This window comes from Phaseolus vulgaris, chromosome 3 (assembly GCF_000499845.2).
Source record: "Phaseolus vulgaris cultivar G19833 chromosome 3, P. vulgaris v2.0, whole genome shotgun sequence".
Taxonomy (NCBI): Eukaryota; Viridiplantae; Streptophyta; class Magnoliopsida; order Fabales; family Fabaceae; genus Phaseolus; species Phaseolus vulgaris.
In genome coordinates this window covers 50,643,020-50,665,124 of record NC_023757.2, presented here as the reverse complement: position 1 = coordinate 50,665,124, position 22,105 = coordinate 50,643,020, and the positions used below count along the sequence as shown (strand labels likewise).

Here is a 22,105-nt window from a genome sequence, read left to right as displayed (position 1 = left end):
AAATTTATACTTTATTATATATTTATTTTTAAATTTATTACATCAATATATACAAATTCTTGGATGAAAACATCATTTTCCTTTTCAAAAGAGTCTTGATATATTGACACCCTCTCACAGTAACACACATTTGATGCTGTAGATGTTGCATTGACGTAACAAGGTGAGATTGCGCGCGAATGAAGAGCGCAAGCTTCAAAATAGAAGAAAAAAAATATATTACATCGATTCTTAGAAACAACCGGTGTAATATATATTTTTTTACTTAGAATGATCCATATTACATCGGTTAAGTCAACTAACCGATGTAATATATGATCCATATTAAAAATATGATTTTTTTTTTCATAAAAAGTAGATGGGTCATAAACCTCACATAGCTAACCACATACAGATACACGAGTATCCAGTTTTGCGTGTGCCAGTATATGTGGAGGAACCTGTGGCTGGGTAACTAGTTTTGATAGGATTATTACATCGGTTAAGTCATTTAACCGATGTAATATACCGATGTAATATATGATTTTTACATCGGTTAAGTCATCTAACCGACGTAGTATATAGTTTTTATTAAAAAAATTAAATTTTTTTCATGAAAACGTCACATAAGTAATCACTTACAGACACACATGGGTAACCAGTTTTGCGTATGTCAATATATGTGGAGAAACTTGTGATTGGGTAGTTTTTTGTAGGGTTATTATATCGGTTAAACCATCTAACCGATATAATATATGATTTTTATTAAAAAAAATGATTTTTTTCATAAAAAGTGGGTGGTCATAAACGTCACATAAGTAATCACTTACACACGGATAACCAGTTTTGTGTGCGTCCCATAAGTAACCACTTACACCTATACTATATTTGTGTGTTACGTGTTATATATTATATCATAGAATCACTGTTAGATCCTCACCAAATGTTCACATCTGCCGCATCAATTAATTTCAGGCAAAGTGACACATGGGAATAAAACATATTTCTTTTCAAAATTATCCTGTTATTCTTGTCTTTTGGCTAACGTCTGCTTGTTTGGGTTGGTATAAAAAAATGCGTTGTTTTGGTTTTTTGAATACGCTCTTAATAAAGAACTCTATATTACGTAACCGCAATCAGAACTACACGTTCTATCTCTATCCATAAATTGAAAAAAAAAAACAAAACAAAACAGTTCAAATAATGTAAGTTACTGTGATGTGTATTTTAATGTAATCTATTGGTCTTGGCCATAGTTTATCCGTTGGATGAAGCGAAGTGACCATGTTCTGGACTCGTTCTCTCAGACTTTTCAGATCCTCTCGCGTCTTCTCGTCTCACTATCATTCGCGTAAATTTTGTAGCTTTTCGCAGGACAATGATCTGGGTTCATGGGAATCGATGGAGGGTCTTTCTCGTTGCTCTGCCAATTTTGTTCCTTTGTCTCCCATCACCTTCCTAGAGCGAGCAGCCAAGGTCTGCAGAGACAGAACCTCGCTCGTCTATGGATCTCTTCAGTATAACTGGGGCCAAACCCATCAACGCTGCTTGAAACTCGCTTCTGCTTTGACCCTCTTGGGAATTTCTCGCGGGGATGTGGTCAGTTTTGCCTTTGTTCACACTCTGTCTTTCTTCTGCTTTTACTGTAGTGACATGTCTGTGTTGAACTGTGGAATTTTTATAAGATAATGGATCGGTTAGTGAGAAAGTTAACTGTTGATGATATTCTATCATAACTATGTTTTTCACACACTAAGAGTAATAGTTGTTTTCTCACCAAAAAGAAAATGATTTTGTTAAGTAATATACTGTCTAAGATGAGTTATTTCTATTTTCGAAGAGCGAGTCTGATCCTGAGTGATTGCGTCTGTTTAATTTTCTTCTGTTTTTAGTTATAAATTTTCAAAACAAGTGTATTAAAAATAATAATAACAAATAACTAATTGCGCCTGTTTTGACTTTTTCTTACTTGATATGTCATTATAGTTCTAGGATGACATTTAGCTGCGCTTGTTTTTCAAAATCAATTCATGATTTCGGAAGCTAAAAATAGTTTTTGAAAAGAAAAATTGTAACTTGAGAATCCAAAAAGTTGAATACAAATGTGACAGTTTTAATAAAAGATATATTAGAAGTTGTAGGTTGGTTATGGAAAAGAAATGAATTGTCAATTTATCATCATGTTTCTTTTGAAAATTAAAATGAAGATTGATAAATCATTGTTTCTTTCTGTGGCGGCCGTAGTTAGGATGGTCCTTGCAAGGACTGGTAGTTAGTTGACTATCCAGGGACCAAATATGTTATTTTTAAGTCTTTGTGTAAGTGGAAAAAATGCATGTTGAGTAAATCCTTAAAAGCTAAGGGCTAAAAGAAAAAAAAAGAAACTATTCTTTTTTTTTCAAAGTCATATTTTTAAGGATAAAAAACATTGGTGGTGATCGGCTTAGGTGACTACTGTGGAAATTTGGAAGAGTAATTGATAGCCGACACCTGAAAGTTTTGAATTGAAATGAAAGATTTGTTTGAAGAATGGATTGAGGATATAACTGAAGTGTTGGGAGCTGGAGAAATAGCTTGCTTGAGATGTGAAGCTTCATTATTAGATTCAGAAGATCTGCAGATAATCTAAATATTAGAACTAACCGGGTAGTTTTGTATACTATTTTTAGAATTTAATATGGAGCAATTTTCTTTTGAAGTTACTATCTGCAGCTTTCAGATATCACCACTTTGTGCATGCTACTTGAACTTTCATCAGCACTTCAATGCTCACATGTTTCTACAAATTGTGCTGCACTTTTAACAATTCTAATTTGCAATGACGAAACTTGTGATGCTAGGGAACAAATATATGGAAGCGTCTTCGCACTTCCTAAGGTAAATGAATGACTGATGCTATTCCATGTTGTTACTACACAGGTTGGCACCCTATTACCCAATGTCCCTGCTATGTACGAGTTACATTTTGCTGTCCCAATGGCTGGAGCCATTCTATGCACCCTTAACTCACGCTTAGATGTAGCTATGGTTTCAGTCCTTTTGGAGCATTCACAAGCAAAGGTCCTTTTTGTAGACTACCAACTCCTTGAAGTTGCTAGGGGAGCTTTGGACTTGCTAGGCAAAAAAGCTAGAGAATTGCCAATTTTGGTTTTAGTCACAGACTCGGATTGTCCATCTACATTTGACATTACATCAGTTAGTTATGAGTATGAGAGGCTTCTAGCTGATGGGCACAATGGTTTTGACATAGTGAGACCCCGTAGTGAATTGGATCCTGTAAGTATAAACTACACCTCAGGCACTACATCTAGGCCTAAGGGAGTTGTCTACAGTCACAGGGGTGCTTATCTTAATTCTCTAGCAACTGTTCTACTCTTTAGAATGGACCTTTTTCCTGTTTATCTTTGGAATGTTCCAATGTTCCACTGCAATGGGTGGTGCCTCCCATGGGGAGTGGCATCACAATTTGGGATCAATATTTGTGTTAGGAAGGTCTCTCCAAAAAACATTTTTGACAATATAGCTCGGCATAAGGTGACACACATGGCAGGAGCACCAACTGTGCTGAACATGATTGTGAACTCTGCATTGACCGACCGAAAGCAACTCAATCAGAAGGTGGTGGTGATGACAGGAGGTTCACCTCCACCGCCACAGATCCTTGACAAGATGGAGGAGATTGGCTTTAGCATTTCTCATCTGTATGGCCTCACAGAAACGTATGGTCCAGGCACTTTCTGTGCTTGGAGACCCGAGTGGGACCTTTTGCCCCATGAAGATAGATCAAAGATGAAAGCCAGGCAGGGGGTGCCCCATGTGGCTTTGGAGGAGATTGATGTGAAAGATCCTGCCTCAATGGAAAGTGTTCCATCTGATGGAAAAACAATGGGAGAGGTAATGTTTAGAGGGAATACAGTGATGAGTGGATATTTTAGAGATTTGAAAGCAACAGAAGAAGCTTTCAGAGATGGGTGGTTTCGTAGTGGGGATCTAGCTGTGAAACACTCTGATGGTTACATAGAAGTCAAGGACAGGTTGAAGGACATAATAATCTCTGGGGGAGAGAATATCAGCTCAGTGGAGGTAGAGACGGTTTTGTATAGCCATCCAGCAATTCTTGAAGCTGCAGTTGTTGCCAGGCCTGATGATCATTGGGGCCAAACTCCTTGTGCTTTTGTGAAGTTGAAAGAGGGGTTTGATGTAAATGCTCAAGACATAATCAACTTTAGCAGGGATCATTTGCCTCATTACATGGCTCCTAAAACAGTCGTTTTTCAAGACATTCCAAAAACTTCAACCGGGAAGATACAGAAGTATGTTCTGAGGGAGAAAGCCGAAGCTTTGGGCAGCCTTTCTAGACCCCATGGGTGTGATAAATTGTAGTTAAATGTTCAAGATAATGAAACGAATAATAATAATAACAATAAATTGGAAAGAGGTTCTACAAGAAATTCCATTCTTTTATAAAACATATAACAGATGAATGGAATTTTCACATGAATCCCATTTTATGGCACTAACATGAGACTGCAGAAATCTTTTTAGCTTGTACAAACAAGATTTTCACTGCTGTTCAGACTGTGGGAAGAGCAGGATATTTCCCAATATCAAAACGTGTTACAAATGGGTAGAAAATGGAACCAGCATATATATGATTCCCAATTTTAATCGCACTGGTCAATGCTAGTTTGGGATCATAATAATGTGCAGTTGGTTTTCCTTCTAAATCCACGACTACAAATCCTCCATTCTTCGAGAGAGGTACATTCCACACATATTTGGTTATAATTGCTGCAATCTTCCTTATGAAAGGATATCTAAATGCCAAATCCAGTTCAGAAGTAAAGGCCTGCCAGTAATGCACAAAAACATTCATAAGTAAACAAGACAAAAGCAGTTTTGTTAAAGTGTCACGTCACAAGTCATATTCCCCAAGAGTTTTGTTAAAGTGTAAGTTAAAAACTAGTATTTTGAATGAATATTGATTATTTAACACCCAATACTCCAAATACTCACATCCATCTTATGCCTTATTATTTTATAAAAATACTTCTATATCCAATACTCCAATTGACATCCATATTATGTCTTATTATTTTATAAAAATACCTCTGTTACATAAGTAATCCAAAAGTTGTAATCTGGAGCAAAAGGATAAATGGCAAAAAATCATTTTCCATTTTGAATATAATAAGTTTCATTTGCTTTAAAAGTTGAATGGAAGTTGGTGGGGAACTGATTGCTGTTAAGATTAGTTATGAAGCAGGTGGATACAGTACCGTGAACATTGCAATCAAATACTGCCCTTGTCCATCATAATGAATGTTGTCGGGCATACCAGGTACGTCACAGAACTTCTCTATGGTACCTTTTTTAGGGCCCTGAACGTAATATTTATTGCATCTCAACCTGCACAACAGCGCTTGAAATAAGCAAAAGAGTTCTAAAACACAAAATATATTCATTTGATACCATTAAAAAATAAAATATTTATTTATTTTTTAATAACTTTTCAAACTATACAAGGAGTTTGGTTTGAGATTAATGAGATCCAATTAACAACAGCCTTTACTTACCCATTTAAGTCATAAATAAGTAACATTACTTTAACAATTCGACAGAGATGGTAGTACATAATGTTATATTGACTTAAATGCAGTTTGATCCTTGCCTTGTATAAATCACTCCCCATATTTCTAATTAGGTTATTTTATTCCCTAAATGTTATCATATGCTAGAATTAGATCTCTATTTGGTGTAGTATCTAAATCTTAACAAAAGTTGATCATATCAATCATATTTTACTAAATTCACAAATTAACACAAACCAAAATATACTACTTTTTCCATGAACTATTCCAATCATGGGAAATTATTAGCACGTCAAATATTTATAAATCAATTAAGTAAAATATGACTAATATCTATAAATTCTGTTACTATTTAGATGTCAGGTCATGAAGGGTCCAATTTAACATGATAAAATTCAAGGATTAAAATCGCTCAATTAAAAGTATAGTACAAAGATGAAAAGTGAACAAATACGACAAATGTAAAAGACCACAAATTGAAGGTAGTTTAAGCTGGGGAAAACTTACAGGACAGATTCACAAAAGATCACAAATTGTTGATCAGGTGAAACTGCAACCCCATTGGCAAAGTAGAGGTCTTGGGCAAGCAGGGTTGTCTTCTTTGTTGCTGGATTATAGCTGAAGAATCTGCCATTAGGCTTCCCTTCCAAGATGTCGATGACAGCATCATTTAAAGTGTATTTGTGAGATGCATCTGTGAAATAAATAGTACCATCTTCTGCTACATCAACACCATCTGTTAATTTGAATTTTAGGCCCTCAAACTCGTCTACCAGCAGCTCAACCTCCTTTTCACTTGACACCCTCAGCAATCCCTGCATCGTTAGTTCAACTTGCTTCTTTTAAATATTCGTATTGACATTAATTGAAAACAAGTTTAAGCTTTTCGTTGTATTAATAAGATTTTTTTTTCACTTTGCTTTAATCAATTGAAATAATTTATTTCCTATATTATAAATAAGAGTCACACTGTTCCTCTACTTTATTCATCTAAATAGGTACAAATCTAACAGAAAAAACCTAACGAAAATAAGTTAGCACATAAACCTTCATTTTTTAAAAATATTATTTTCTTACCTTGTGCTCACTAGTATGAAAAAGAAAAAAATACAAATAGATTGTTTGAATTGAGAGAAAAAAATGAAAAATAAAAGAAAATAAACAAAACTTTATAATTAATTTGATTAATATAATAATGTTTTGGTATATTAGATTTAAAAAATAATTTTTAGAAATAATTTGATATAAAAATTAATTTTTAAAATATCAATTAGAATTAAAATAATTTTAAAATAAAAAAATACAATTTAATTAAAAATAACATATATCTAAAAATTAATATACTAAATATTATATTTTTTCTTTCTGTCATGAACATGGACTTTATTCAATTTCATATTTCGAGAAATGAAAGTATATCTTTTCATCTTCGTAATGATTAAAGTGCGAACTTTGAGCCGCAATAGCAGCAGATCACAAATTAAAATTAAAAAGTATGTTTTTGTAACTAAATCATTGATGAAACTTAGAAATTTCACCTCCTCACTTTTTCTTTTCTTTTTTCAAAATTATTTTCTTTAACAACTCAATACCTTTCCCGCGTCGGCAACTATGAGTTCACCGCTCTGTAGCAAAGTTAGCCCAAGTGGCCTTCCTCCAGTGTTGATCCAATTTTCAACCACCGAGTCAACCGCCGAGTCGTTCACCGTGACTCGCTTGATCCACCCATCCTCACATCCAGTGTAGACAACACGTGACGCGGCGTCGTAGGCCAAGTCTTCGGGGCCCTCCACGTGTCCCACGGCCACAGCTTCAGATCCAACTCGCGCGTGGTCGTTACGTGCGGGAACCACCACGACGGAGTCCAGCCGAATCGGCAACGCAACCGGTTGAAACGGTTCGAGCTGGAAGAGAATCGCAGCCACAGTGACAGGAAGAACGATAGCCAATAACGGCGTATAAAATGGTGACCTGGTTGGTTGAGACATTGGAAACGAGGTAGTGGCGATGGCTGAGAGAAAGGTTTTAGGGTTGATGGAGTTGCTGTGAATACTGCATGAGAGAATATGAGAAGATTGGGTAGAATTTGTAGCAATGTGTGTGAAGGGATAGGAACGTTGAAAATCGGAATTGAGATTACTATATACTATGCAGACAGTTACGTCTCTCTTCGTTTCTGGTGTGAGGCGCGTGTCCTTACGATACGATATGAATCGACAACGAGATATAAAGAATATGAAAAATATCATGCTTCTAATTTCATTACTTTCTTTCATTTAAAATTATTTTTATATCATTAAAAACTATATTTTTATTTTAAATTGAATCTTCTTTATACTTCCATACAATATTCTTTTTAATTGTTCATCGTTTTTTAACAAAGTTATTCCATTTTACTTTAGAATTAATAGGAAAAACATATTAGAATATATAGTTATTGAAATTGAATATGTTGATAAAGATAAATAGAGTAGATTGTAATGGCTGAGAAACACTTTTTTGAGCTCATTTTTTTTGTTAAATTAAATTTAGAGTTTAAATGTGTTCAAATATTTTCTTGAAACACTCTCGTTGCATATTTAAAAGTATTTTTTATTCTAAAAGTGATAATTTAAATGCATGATTATGAGTATATTAATTTGGTCAAACTTGGTTTCGATCACTCTATTTTAAATTGATAAATTTATTTTTTTAAATGTAAACTTAGTCTTTTTTTTTTCATATTCAAATTTTTATTCAGTAATAATTTTTTAATTATTTAAAAGTTGAAAAAAATTAAAATAAAATATTTTATTGAATTAAAAATTAAATTCATCAATTAAAAAAAGAAGAATCAAAACTAAATTTAACCAAAAATACTTAGAGTAAAAACACATTTTACGAACCGATTGTGGAAAGATTTTTCCTAAAATTGTTAATTGAATCGTTATTTTTTATAAAGCATTACACGATTAAATTAAAATTAGATTTAAAAAAAATTAGAGAAATTTGAATTTTAAAAAATAAAACTTAATTTCTTATAGTTTTATCATGTAAAAAAACAATTTTTTAAAAAATTATAAAATTATCGTACTTTAAATTAGTGCTTTATATATATATATATTAAAATTTATAATTATTTGTTTTATTTATTATTTAATCTTGTTACTTTACACACCTCTAGATTCCCTTCCTCTCACCTCTATTTTCTTCATTTCCCTTTTTACTCCTCGTCCCACCTTCACCCCATCTCTTACATAGCGCACCACCTAGTCATCTTATTTATTAGTGCCAATTTTACTTAAGATTTTTTGTTGGATGTTATGTTGATGCAAACTATATTAACTTTATAGATAAGTAATTTTGACTTACAACTTCAGTGGTTTTTAAGCATGATATGATTTGGTCGAGAGTTTGAACACCGTTGTTAGAATATTGAAAGTTAAAATAATATAAATAAATAATATAATAAAATAATACTGCATTAAGATTCAATAAATAGGTTTAAAATATTAAATAAAATAATACTGCATTAAGATTCAATAAATAGGTTTAAAATATTAAAAAATATATTTAATAATTGTAAGGTGTGAAAAAATAAAAATTTAAATAAATTAAAACTCAACAATAACCATTATAATAAATGATCTGTTTAAAATGTAAGTAAAGTATTTTTTATCTAATAATCAAATAAATTGATTTTAATTTTAGGTTCGGAGTATCTTACAAGTACAGAAGTACAGACACTCATCAGTAAAAAAAATAAAAATTCAATCAGTAACTAATAAATCAAAAGTAAATTAATTGTTTTTAAGTTCCTGTAACAACAATATAATACTTAATGTTAATTTAGGTAATTACTTATCTTGTATTTAAAGTCGAAGTTAGTTAGTATTTAAGCTGAGATTTGTATTCTAGAACGCACTAAAGCATTGTTGTGTCATGTCTTACACTCTTAGCAGGCACATTTGACCTTGTCAAACACGTTGGAGCCTAACAAATTCCATTAAATATTTGATTTGCCGGCTATTGTGCTCAGAATAATGGTAAATGATAGTGGAACACTTTCAAAAATTATCATAAAATAACACTATGTTTTCAAATATATTATCTATTTCAGACTATTTTCATTATTGACGGAGTCAATTTATCCCTTAAAATAATAAAATTCATGTCACATGAATTATTAGAGTAGAATTAATTAGTTTAACTATAGTTTCATCTCTAGAAGGTGGTAAAATGGGTTGTCAAATTGCTTGCTTCACAGTATGCATAGGTTTTAAGATGAATTTTTACTCTTTTTTAAATAGAGAAATTTTAGAAGGTAATTTTATTTTACAAATGATTTAGAATATTTATTTATAAAATTTACAGTATAACTAAGAAATTTAAAAAATTGAAATTATAAAATTTATAAAAATATAATTTGATTAATTAAAATTAAGGAATTTCAAATTGTACCAAAAAAAAAGAATTTAAAATTCTTGATGCACTTTCTTTTTTTTAAATACGTGTTTTTTTGTTGTTTTCAATGATTACTAAAAGTAAAAAATTCAATATAATATGATTAAAATATACATAAATTTTTGTATTTGTTTGATTCAATCTGAATTTACATCTAGTTAATCTAAGCAATTTTAGGAGAATTTTTTTATTAATAATATTGAATTATCTAATTACAAACACTCCTAATTAATCAAAATAAGAAATACAAATCATTCTTTGAAATACCAGAAGATTTACAAAGGTGATTAAACATTTAATTACCTACATCAAAAACATCAAAGTTCAAATTATCAATATAAATGTATAATAAAAGAGAAAATATCACTTGAAATGTGACTGATTTATAAAGAAATGTAACAATACCTTTTGATGAATCTAGAATACTTTTGTTTCAAACAAAATGCAATGTGTAACACTCCCGGATACCACCTTCATTGGTGTAGTAGTTAAAAAGTTTTATGTATACTCATGAGACTTGTATTTGGTTCCCTCCTTAGTGGAAATGTTAATAATAAATATATAACACTCTCAAAATATCTCCTAAGAAAATAACAAACTCTTTTTTAAGGAAGTATGGAATGATATCAATAAATGAGAGATAACTTCCTTTCTAAAAGAGTTTTACAATTATTGATTGATATAATCGATTATAATTAAACACAATTGATTATTATGTTCTTCATATAAATGAAAAAAACATTTTAAACTAACATAATTTATTCCTAATCGATTTTATGTAACAACCAACCTTTTATATTTAGCTCTTATAACCTATAATCCATTATTCACCATGGGAGAACAAATATTTTAGATTTAACTATAATTGATTATTTTGTTTATAATTAATTATCTACAAAATTGGTTGAAATTTAAAATTGGTCTAGTTTGAGATAATAGACTATAAACTTAACATAATCAGTTAATATATTTAAAAAAAATAGAAAACCAATTTTTAAATAATTTTTTTCTCAAGATTACCTTAAAGATTATTCATATTTTACATTTAAGAGAGGAAAAAAAAAGTAAAAACATCATAAACATCATCATAATGCTTTTTTATGATTTGCTAACAAAGATCTCCATATCATTTTTTCAACTAATGGTTAAAGTTTATTGTGACTATTTTTAAATCATCATCATTAACAATAATTTTCTTTTGACGAGATGTAAAAAAAAAAAAAACTTTCTTCAAATATTCTATTTGGTATTTATTAATATATGCTAGTTTTGTTTTTCATCTTACATTATTCTTTATTTACATGGGTGGTGTTTTTATTTGTTGATATTAAACACAATTTTTTTTATTAATTTTACTTGAGACTATTTCTCATTAATATTTTTTTAATAATTTTCTTTTTCAATCAATGTTGATTAGAATGTAAGACAAAGTTAATTCTTATCAAATTAATCAATAATTTTTTTATAAATATTAATAAGTCCATTTTTCGATCGATGTCATACAACCTTTTTATTGGTGAATAATTTTTTTAATCAATGTAAGTCAAGTTCTTTTAAATAATATTGATGTGTAATTTTTTTTATTAGTGTTATTAAGTTTTCTTATTCAAATACTATATTGTTATGAATGAAAGGATTAGTCTAAATCTCAAGAAGATCCACATCTTGTTGTCTTAAAATTTTAAGTTGAGAATGATGTCAATTTAGGATTTAGGGCGTATTTTACTCGCGTTCGAATTTTCCTAGTAATAAAAAAATTTCAACGGAAATTTTCACACAAACATATCCCTAAGATTTTGAGATAAAGGTGATATTAAAACAATGACCATGCTTTGTCCCATCAAAATAAGATCGATTCTCTCATTTTTATGTTACTTTTTGGCCAAACACTGTAACTGTTGGAACATCATATTAAATTTATCCAATTATTTCTGATAGAATTAGGCACATCCATTAGTAATAACTTTAAACAATGAAATTTTATGATTTAGGGTGTGAAACTAAAATAGTACACACCTCAAAGTCGTGGTAAATAGCAAAGTGAAGCAGCAGCCAAGTTTGAAAACTAAGTAACAAAAGAACAAAGACTCCCATAAAAGCTCTTTTATAAATAGCTTCATCATTGTAGTGCAGCAGATCATAAAACAAAAATGGGTACCTTCAAAGTGTGTCCTTTTATGCTATGGTTATTGCTACCATTCCTTCTTGGTGCCACAGCAGAACAGTGTGGTACACAAGCTGGTGGAGCACTGTGCCCAAATGGGTTATGTTGCAGCAAATTGGTGTGGTGACACAGATTCCTACTGTGGAGACGGTTGCCAGAGCCGATGTAAATCTGGGCCCAAACCTACACCTACACCTTCAACCCCAACTCCAACACCAAGCAATGGTGATATCAGCAGACTCATTAGCTCTTCTCTCTTCGATAAAATGCTCAAATACCGAAATGATGGACGCTGTGCTGCCCGTGGCTTCTACAAATATGACGCTTTCATTGCTGCTGCTCGCTCTTTCCGTGGCTTTGGCACAACCGGTGACGACAACACTCGCAAGAAGGAGATTGCTGCTTTCTTGGCCCAAACTTCTCACGAAACCACAGGTTACTTCCAATATTTTTTTATCAACAAAAAACAATAAAATTTAACAGGCACCTTGGTATTGGTCCAACCCTTATACATATATGAAACCTTCTATCTCAACACTACCAATTAAAGAAAGATCCAGATCAACCCGATATTAAATTAAATGCATACATACTATACATATCAAGGGTTCTAAATATCAGTCAGATAACGAAAAACTCACTGATGGTATTTTGAAAAAATTCAAAATCAAACCTTAACCTGTATTAAAGAGAAAATTTTAGTATGATCAATCACTCCACCTTAAAATATACACTTATTTTTATGTCTCAAAATCTCACCCTTGATTCTAGGTTACTTCCAACATAGTGTCAGTTATTACCATGATAGATATAGTACATAGTAAGGTAAAACCACTACAGGAATTTATTGAGCACATTAATTGAATTAATGTTTTGGTTTGTGTAGGAGGGTGGCCAAGTGCACCAGATGGTCCATACGCGTGGGGATACTGTTTTATCAATGAACAAAACCAGGCAGATTATTGTGATGGTGGAGAATGGCCATGTGCTGCTGGTAAAAAATATTATGGACGCGGACCAATCCAACTCACACAGTAACTTTTCAACTGTCATTTCAATATCTTTAACAACACTTCTGCATAATCTCTATAGGAAAATGTTATTTGAGAACTTAATGGAAATGTACAGTTTATTATTGTGATGTCACACAACTCTGATAATTAGTGAGATTTAAAATTATATGAACAAAATTTTATTTAAATGTAGATTGTTGGACTATGTTAGATTTTTCTTTGACTCAATTAAATTTTTTTTTGGATTATTTATAAATTTTTTTCTGTTTGTTTCTTTTTTTTTGAATTGGTATCTTGAACCTTTGGTTTGTCTTGTTTCGCTTTAACTTGTTTGTGATTATGATTTTTGACAGAATTAGTTTTAAATAGTCGATTAAAAGGTGTTGTGTTGTATGATCTAGATTTTTTTTTATATAGATATGATAAGTGATTCTAATGTATATAAAATTTTAAAATTATCTATTTGATAAAATATTATTTCTCTCATGAATTCAGAGTTTTGAGAATATCAGAACTCTATACAGCAGTATGAGTAACTAAGTGGTGAATGTTGACCGTTTTGAACAGCAACTACAACTATGGACAAGCGGGTAAAGCACTTGAGCTAGATTTGATAAAGAATCCGGATCTAGTGGCCACAGATGCAACTGTATCTTTCAAAACAGCCCTATGGTTTTGGATGACTGCACAAGGCAACAAGCCATCAAGCCATGATGTGATCACTGGAAGATGGAGACCATCTAGAGCAGACACGTCAGCGGGTCGTCTTCCTGGGTTCGGTGTCATCACCAATATAATCAATGGCGGAATTGAATGCTTGAACAGGCAGGAAAGTCTGGTCCAAAATCGCATCGGGTTCTACCAAAGGTACTGTCAGATGGGAATAAACCCTGGTGCCAACTTAGACTGTAACACTCAAAGGCCATTTAATGAATGACTCATGTATGCTTCTTAAAGAATATGTTCTCTGTAGTAATGGACTTGGAGTCACCCTACATGTAAGGGGAACCTTATTGCTAAATAAGTTCCCATTATCTTCATTAAATAAAAATGTTCAACTTAACCTATTTGATGAGAAAATGCTCATGATGAACACAACTTAAAAAAATTATATAATAGAAATCAATTTTTTTTAATAATTAATTTCTATATTAATTAAATTAGAGATATTTTATAGATTAAAAAAATATTTTAATTTTTAAATTAGTTTATATTATTGTTAAATAATTTCTAAATTAGTATCTAATTATTTAAATTCTAAATTTGATAGAAAAACCTTAGTAGTTAATTAGATACCAATTTAGAAATCATTTAATAATAATAATTTTTTTTTTTAATTTTTTAATTTGTCTTTAATATAACTAATTATTTTTTATCTCTAAAATTGATTTATATTTTATGATTTTATTATTGTACTGACATTAATTAGGATTTTGGCTAACATCACCTTCACCTTTAAATCACATGAAATTAGATAATTAATAAGTTATGGGGTTTTCCTAACATCTGCTCTAATAGCACTGGTTAAGTAAAGCAAAATATGTATTTTTTTTTCGATTGGAATTCATATTAGACATACACTGAAAATAACAATATATATAGAGATGTATGTTAATGTCATTTATTTAATAAAAACTTTGTATTTTTTATTTAATCAGTACTCTAAGGATAACGACTTAAGTTATGTTGCCCATAAAAAAAACAACTTAAATTATGTGGTGGCTAAGATTTTAATAAATGTCTTTGACGCGCTAAAGAATAAAAAATAGAATAATTTTAGATAACAAAATCTCTTTTTAATTTCTTAACTAGTAGTGCCTTAAAGACACTAACCCTAATCAGTTTTAAGTATTATAATCTTTTAAATGAATCACAGTTGCAGCATTTCCCTATCTTTAAGTAATAATTTTATATCTGGAGCCTGAAATATTATCTCAGGATTCTTAAAGTAAAATGATAACAAAATTTATACTTTCTCTCGAGCTAGCAAATTCACTTTGATTTGAAGAACTGATCATGTTTAGCAGGAAGATCTTCTGAACTAAAAGTGGGAAAATACAGTTGATTTTTCTCTGTTCCTAGTCGTCCAAGATATATCTAATGGTGGGTCACAACTTCCATTGACTAGACAAGTCAATAAAATATCATCATCAAAGAGATAAATGTGAGGAACAATTATAAGAATTATATATATATATATATGTATGTATGTATATATGTATGTATGTATGGAAGACTTTTGTTAGTAGATTCTCCGTCTTTCAAGAATTACCCACACGTCACGTTGTTGAATACTAATAGTCACTCGTAAGAGGTTGTCTCACACGTGTTGCCCAAGTGTAGACAAAACAAAGGAGTCGCATGTTCATCAACTTAACATAAGTATAAATCAAGATTTTTTTGGCTCAATGAATAATATTTCATAATATGGGTAATGATTAGAAATTATTTTTGTATATTTGATTATATTCTCAAAATTGATCTTTAACTTACAAATATACTGTATTATTTATAAAATATCATATTTACAGTGACATACAATTTCCAACCAAACAGCTTGGTAGCGTAGCGTATTTAGTCATTTAAATGGTAGATGTGGATGTTGTCCGAAAGGTGCGGAGGATTGGTAAGTGAGGGAATTGGTTTGATAGAAACATTGCATGAAAAATTGAAATAGAAACATTGTATGAAAAATTGGAATAGAAACAAGCATTAAATTATGAAAAGATAGATGAGTTGGAGATTTGCTTCTCATTAGATTTTCAAGAATCTATACCATTTTGAAGTTTAGGGATACAATAATTGGGAGTGACACATCTACTAGAGAATAGAATCACTATAAATAAGGGAAAGGAGAATGTGTGGATATAGAAAGATGATGAAATAAATATATAATGTTAGGTCAATTTATAAAGAATTACAAAATAACATTAGGAATGAAGACAATGAAAGTGTAATAGAGAATGGTTGATGAGAGTTAATTTGTGCAATAGAGGTATAGAGATAGGAAGGAACATTATGCTATATGTGGATTAATTAATGGATAAAATAAGTAGTTACTTAGTGTGGAATATTTATAATAATTGGATGGTAGTTTTTTTTATCGGTAATAAAAAATAAATAAATAAAAACCACTTTAGGAGTGGTTCAACCCTTATACACGGTACTCAACTAGTTAGTGCATCAAATCATAATATAGCAAAGCATTATTTTTTATAATTTATTTTATTTGAGTTTAACATTAATGGAAATAAGATTTGACATTACAAAGAAAATAATTGACTACAATCCATAAAAAATACACAAAAGAAAAGAAGCTCACGTTAAAGAATACTCGATGTCAGTCAAGAGTGGCTTGAGTAAAGAATACTAGGTGGTCAACCTGGAATTACTTGAGTAAATGATACTTAGTGTCACTCAGGAGTGGTTTGAGTAAACAATACCCAAAAAGTTAGTCAAGAGTGACTATGAGTTCAAAGAATATTCGAGTGTATTTCGTAGTGACAATTTGCTTAGTTGAAATTGCCTTGTTGACAAGAACTAGATGTAATTTATTGTGAGAAATGAACTAAAATAAATTATTGTGCATATTTTATGTCTTTCGTATCTCCTTTACACATGATATTATTATGATATGCACCAACTAAAAATGTTTTTATCAAAATTATTTTTAATTAAATATTTCTTTTGCACTTGTAGTGACTGTTCAGGAGTAAAAACTATGATTTGATCACTTGTTAAATTACATCACTAAAACAGTTTAATTAAGTTAAAAAAGTTGCATCAATTATGACCTTTCAGAAAAAAAAGAAATTCATTTAAAATAATATTTTAAACATGTTTGTCAAACTAAATATGATAAAGTGTAATTGTTTGTATTTCATTAATTAGACCTATGAAGTCAAGGACCTTCAAAAACATGATCTTCTCTCTCGTTAATCTTTGTTGCTCTTATACTTGCAAGACATGCATAATTTCTATCAAAGTAATTATACATAAATTCTATGTGTTTTCAAATGAAGTAATAAATATTTCATATCTTTTTGACACTATTACTAAAATTTTCTCAACAAGCCAATAATTTTATCTTGTTAGCAAATACAAAACAATTTGTTTGAGTATTCCTTAATTATATATCTCACACTCTTTCATCCTTTGCAAATCAAATTCCTCATCAAATTTAACATTTTCATGACTTCTCAATTTGTTTCTATTCTCCTTTTTCAAACAATCCTAAATTTATTTGGGTGAGTTTAGGGTTATGATTTTGATGAGGATCATTTGTAATAAACATTAGCTAGTAAACAAACATTTTATTATTTTCCTTTTGCATTTTTTTATTTAGGCCATGATATTTTGAGTCACTGGATCAACAATGTAATCTCTTCCACTACTTCCACTACTTCCCATAAATTTAGTCCTTTTATATAAGTTTACATTCTTACTGCCTATACTTCATAACTTTCACCATTAAAGATGTACGAGATATTTAATTTCTTTTTTGTGTGTGATTGGTATGTAGGTTTGAAAACCAAATGTTAATAGTTAATAATTATTTAAATTTTTAATAGTATAAATGTTTATTAATTTTTTTTTCACAATTTTATATAAATTTGTTGTTTTGTTGTAATGGATTTGAATACTTTTAGCGTTATTTATCTATCTATATATATGCATATGTATGTATGGTAAGTGATACGGAGGAATTGTATGGTGTTTGCGGATTTGTTTGATTACGATATAAATTGTGTTTTCTAATTTTTGAAGGACTTGATCGCAATTGGTTGTATAAATAAATTAATCTTGAATAAATTTTTTTTGAAGGATTAAATTAGTAATTTTAGTTTTTAAAAATTTAATGTATCATCTAATTAAGATTTTGAATAAGTTAAAATAGTAAGCTGAATCTTATTATTGAAACTTAATTATAAGATATTTAGAATTTTAAAATTCAAATTTTCGAATCCTTTTATACTAAATTTACCTCCTGATTGAAAATATAGTCTCCCCTTGTAAAGTGGAAAATTGTCTCTCTTGGCGGTGGTTGCTTTGAGTTCTCTCGTTTGAATCACAAGAAGATCTTCAAAAAGTTGTAGCAGTAGGATTTTTGAATCTTCAACCCAGGTCTCTTACACCATGATCTACCTCAAGAATATTGGAGGCGCAAAACCCTTTTTGCTATAGTATAGTTGGTGGTATTGGTGTTCCAATTTCTATTGATAAAGATACTATGAAGAAGACTTATGCTCATTTTGCAAGAATTTTAGTTAATATTGACTCAAGATTTTGGTTGAAACCGGATTTCTTGCCTTCTTTGTAAATCTTTATCATGAAAGATCCCCTTCATATTCTCCAAGATGCCAAGCTATTGGTCACGTGCATGGAGAATGCAGGAAGAAGACTATATGTGACTTCTTTCTGAGTTGTCTAAAACAAGATGCACTACCAAGAAGAATCTTGAGAATGTTCATTTGGAGCCAACTGCAGAAACATTCGGGTTTTATGGAATCAAAGAATTCTCGAAGGTCATTAAGGTTCTATTCCACTGGATCCTTCAAGTCCAGGACATCTTGTTTGTGGTGATATTGTTGCTGCAAGATACTGATAACTGTTATATTCGAGACCATAAAGAATCTGAGAAGGGAAACAATATTGTTGTTGATGCTATGCTTCTCTTAGATGAACATTCCCTCAATATTGTGGCCGTGCAATACCATCTGAGGTTGATCAAAACAATCCAGAAGTTTTACAAATGACATAAAAAAGTTCTTGGTCCAAGATGAAGTGATCAAGTAAGCAAGAAGAAGGATTCATTCCTGTCGTTTCCAAAACCAATCAGAAAAAACAACAAAAGCAAGTTCCTTCTAATCCTGGTCCGAGAACTCGGGCCAGAATGGCTTCTGCTAATCTTATGCAATGATTCCTGCAGACCTGTGGTTTTTTTCCAATGCTGGTATACCGTATATCTCCCTGAAACTGTCTTTCAAATAATTCTTATGATGAAAGTTCTTTTTTGGAAAACTAGAGTGCTTTCTCAAACGAGAACAAAGATGGTTTAGAAGAACTTTTGTCTCCTCCATGAACCAGATTTTCTTTTTTCGGTTGGCTCTTATCAAGCTTGATCAAATTTGCTTAAAAGTTTGGGATCCTTAAAGTTTAAGTTCTTTGCACATAATCAAAAAGAGCTTCCCTCTTTATGGGGTTTCTGTACACAGCTTCTATCCGATTGTTCTTACCTCATCAACACATCAAGTCTCCTTTTTCTTCAAATTTGGATTATAATATATATGTATGTCTGTTGTTTAGGCCTCATCCAATTATTCTTCTCGAAGAGAACTTTGGCAAGATCTCACCAATCTTCCTTCGTTTGCAGATAATTTCATGAGTGGTCTGATCGAAATTCATTTATTCACTTGCCTTCTATTGGTAAACAATTTACTTGTAGTAATGGTCAAAGTGGTGATGCTAGAACTGTTAAAGTTATGTGCACTCCAATGTAGCTGATGCTTTGGCAGAGGTGAAACAGAGTTAGCCGGATATTGATTGGAATGGTTCTCTAAAACATCTCTTGATGCTAAGAGATCTTCTCTATTGGTATTAAATAGAGCTCTCTTGTTTGAATTGGAATTTTGGAGGGTGAAATCCAAAGCTAGTTGGCACTTACATGGTGACAGAAATACCATGTATTTGCATGAGGTAGCCAAAATCAGAAATACTTCTAAACAGATTTTGTATTTACGAAATGGGGATGCCATTCTTACTGAACAAGAGGCTATACAGACTCATTTTCTTCATTATTATCACAATTTGTTTAATGGTAATACACCAAGCTTCAATTTTAATCTCATTAGCAAAACTATTTCTCATCTGGTCAATGATGCCAATAATGTTGTGCTAACTCATCTGGCTACTTTCAAAGAGGTTGAGCTTGTGTTTAACTTGTCTCCCTCTAGTGCTCCTGGACCAGATTGTTTTGAGGGCATTTCTATCAAACTTACTAGTCTATCATTTCTTAGGACGTGTTTAATGATGCACTTCCAATTTTTCAAAGAAAACTCGATGACTTCTAACTTCAATTCTAGCTTCCTGATACTTATTCCAAAGGGTGATGGTGCTGAATATGTGGGGAATTGTAGGCCTGTATTGTCTAACTTCAAATTTAAAATCATTACAAAGATGCTTGCTTACAAAATCAGTGTCATTTCTGATATACATATTTCTCCTCATCAAAAGAGGCTTTCTTTAAGGCAGGAACATCTCAGATTGTATTGGAGTTGTTTCTGAAGGGATTCATCTACTTAAGAAAAGATGCTATGCTGGAAACTTGGCTGTCAAATTTGATATCAGAAAAGCTTTTGATACTCTAAAGTGGGAATTCATTCTTCAAGTTCTGCCTATTGTTCACTGGCTTGAGATTCCTCATCATCTGCATAACAAGCTGGAAGCAAAGGTAACATGTTTTATATGATAGAAAATTATGTAAATTATTTAATAAAGTGACTCATGTGAAATAGTTTTTTTTTGAGCTTTTGTCCTGAATGTGATTTAATAATATAAAAGGACCCATTGGTTAATGTGAAAGACTATATACATCTTATGAAACATGATGAAGAAACTACTCACATAGGGACTCTTATGGAAGGTAAGTGTTTATCTCTATTATAATTGAATGTATGGTATGTGAGAATCATATATTGTAAGATATTTATGAAGTTCATTATTGTGTACCAATTTATGCTAAGATTTTACATGTGCTTTAACAGAATTCTGGGAACTTCTTATGAACAAGTTCCCTTTGTCTTTTCTAGCCTCATCTTCAACCTTCTCAATATGACTTTGTTAGCTTATTCAACTTGACCATTCGTCTGAGGGTGTTCTACCGAGGCGAATATCTGTTTTATCCCAAGCTCCAAGCATAGCTTACCCAATTGTTGACTAGCAAATTGGGTTCCATTGTCGAACATTAGGTGTCTCAAAATCCCAAAACGACACAAATGTTCTTCCACACAAAGTGCTTCACCTTGTGAGCAGTTATCTGTGTCACTGGCTCAACTTCAATCAACTTGGTGAAGTACTCGATGACCACAATGAGATACTTTATCTGACATATTGCCAAAGGGAAAGGACCTAAAATGTCTATTCCCCATGTATGGAAAGGCCACGGGCTATAAATTGACCGCAACTCCTCGACTGGCGTTCGGTGCCAATCAGCGTGCTTCTGACATTGCTCACAACGTTGTGCATATTTCACGCAATCCTCCTTCATGGTTGACCAATAATACCCAACTCGGATGGCCTTCAACGAGAGAGCTTGTCCTCCTATATGACTGCCGCAAATGCCCTCATGGAGCTCGACCATTATGCGGATGCATTGATCTCCACTTACACATGTGAGGATTGGGTGGGTATAACCGTGACGGAAAAGATTTCCATCTATCAGAATATACCGTCCTGTATGATGGGAAATTCAACACAATAAAAATAATATCCCAACAAGAGCAATAAACAGCGCATAATAATTTTCCCAACTTGCAAGAATCTGTGAGGAGCAATAGCAAATAATGGCAGCAACACAAAACACACTTCTAGAAGACACATAAATTTTTACGTGGAAAACCTTCTCAATGTGAGAAGTAAAAACCACGAACACAAGCCAGTCAATCAAGCTCCACTATGATCAAAGTTATGGTTACAAGAAAGTCTCAAATCACAGCACAAGTTGATCAAAGTTGTGCTGTGATTTGAGACTTTCTTGTAACCATAACTTTGATCATAGTGGAGCTTGATTGACTGGCTTGTGCCTGTGGTTTTTACTTCTCACATTGAGAAGGTTTTCCACGTAAAAATTTCCGTGTCTTCTTGAAGTGTGTTTTTTGTTGTTGCCATTATTTGCTATTGCTCCTCACAGATTCTTG

The 22,105-nt window shown here is 31.5% G+C and overlaps 4 protein-coding genes across 4 annotated transcripts; 3 read left to right on the top strand and 1 right to left on the bottom strand.

Annotated features, from left to right (window-relative positions):
• The first annotated feature begins 1,077 nt into the window (after window positions 1-1,077).
• LOC137808522 (isovalerate--CoA ligase AAE2) lies at window positions 1,078-4,430 on the top strand. Its single transcript, XM_068609675.1, has 2 exons — window positions 1,078-1,578; window positions 2,899-4,430. Exons 1-2 carry the CDS (start codon window positions 1,264-1,266, stop codon window positions 4,360-4,362), a joined length of 1,779 nt encoding a protein of 592 aa, XP_068465776.1. The 5' UTR covers window positions 1,078-1,263; the 3' UTR covers window positions 4,363-4,430.
• Window positions 4,380-7,765, bottom strand: LOC137808526 (protein STRICTOSIDINE SYNTHASE-LIKE 5-like). The gene is made up of 4 exons (XM_068609680.1): window positions 7,163-7,765; window positions 6,078-6,385; window positions 5,259-5,388; window positions 4,380-4,828 (listed from the first exon to the last, which is right to left on the bottom strand). Exons 1-4 carry the CDS (start codon window positions 7,556-7,558, stop codon window positions 4,553-4,555), a joined length of 1,110 nt encoding a protein of 369 aa, XP_068465781.1. The 5' UTR covers window positions 7,559-7,765; the 3' UTR covers window positions 4,380-4,552.
• A 4,383-nt stretch (window positions 7,766-12,148) lies between these two features.
• Window positions 12,149-14,257, top strand: LOC137808524 (endochitinase-like). The gene is given in 4 exon segments (XM_068609678.1): window positions 12,149-12,291; window positions 12,293-12,612; window positions 13,064-13,211; window positions 13,758-14,257. Coding segments are annotated over 4 exon segments (966 nt in total). The 5' UTR covers window positions 12,149-12,163; the 3' UTR covers window positions 14,128-14,257.
• A 5,614-nt stretch (window positions 14,258-19,871) lies between these two features.
• LOC137805705 (uncharacterized) lies at window positions 19,872-21,024 on the top strand. The gene is made up of 4 exons (XM_068605640.1): window positions 19,872-20,455; window positions 20,538-20,640; window positions 20,751-20,832; window positions 20,954-21,024. The coding sequence occupies exons 1-4, from the start codon at window positions 19,872-19,874 to the stop codon at window positions 21,022-21,024; spliced, it is 840 nt and encodes a 279-aa protein (XP_068461741.1).
• Window positions 21,025-22,105: the final 1,081 nt, after the last annotated feature.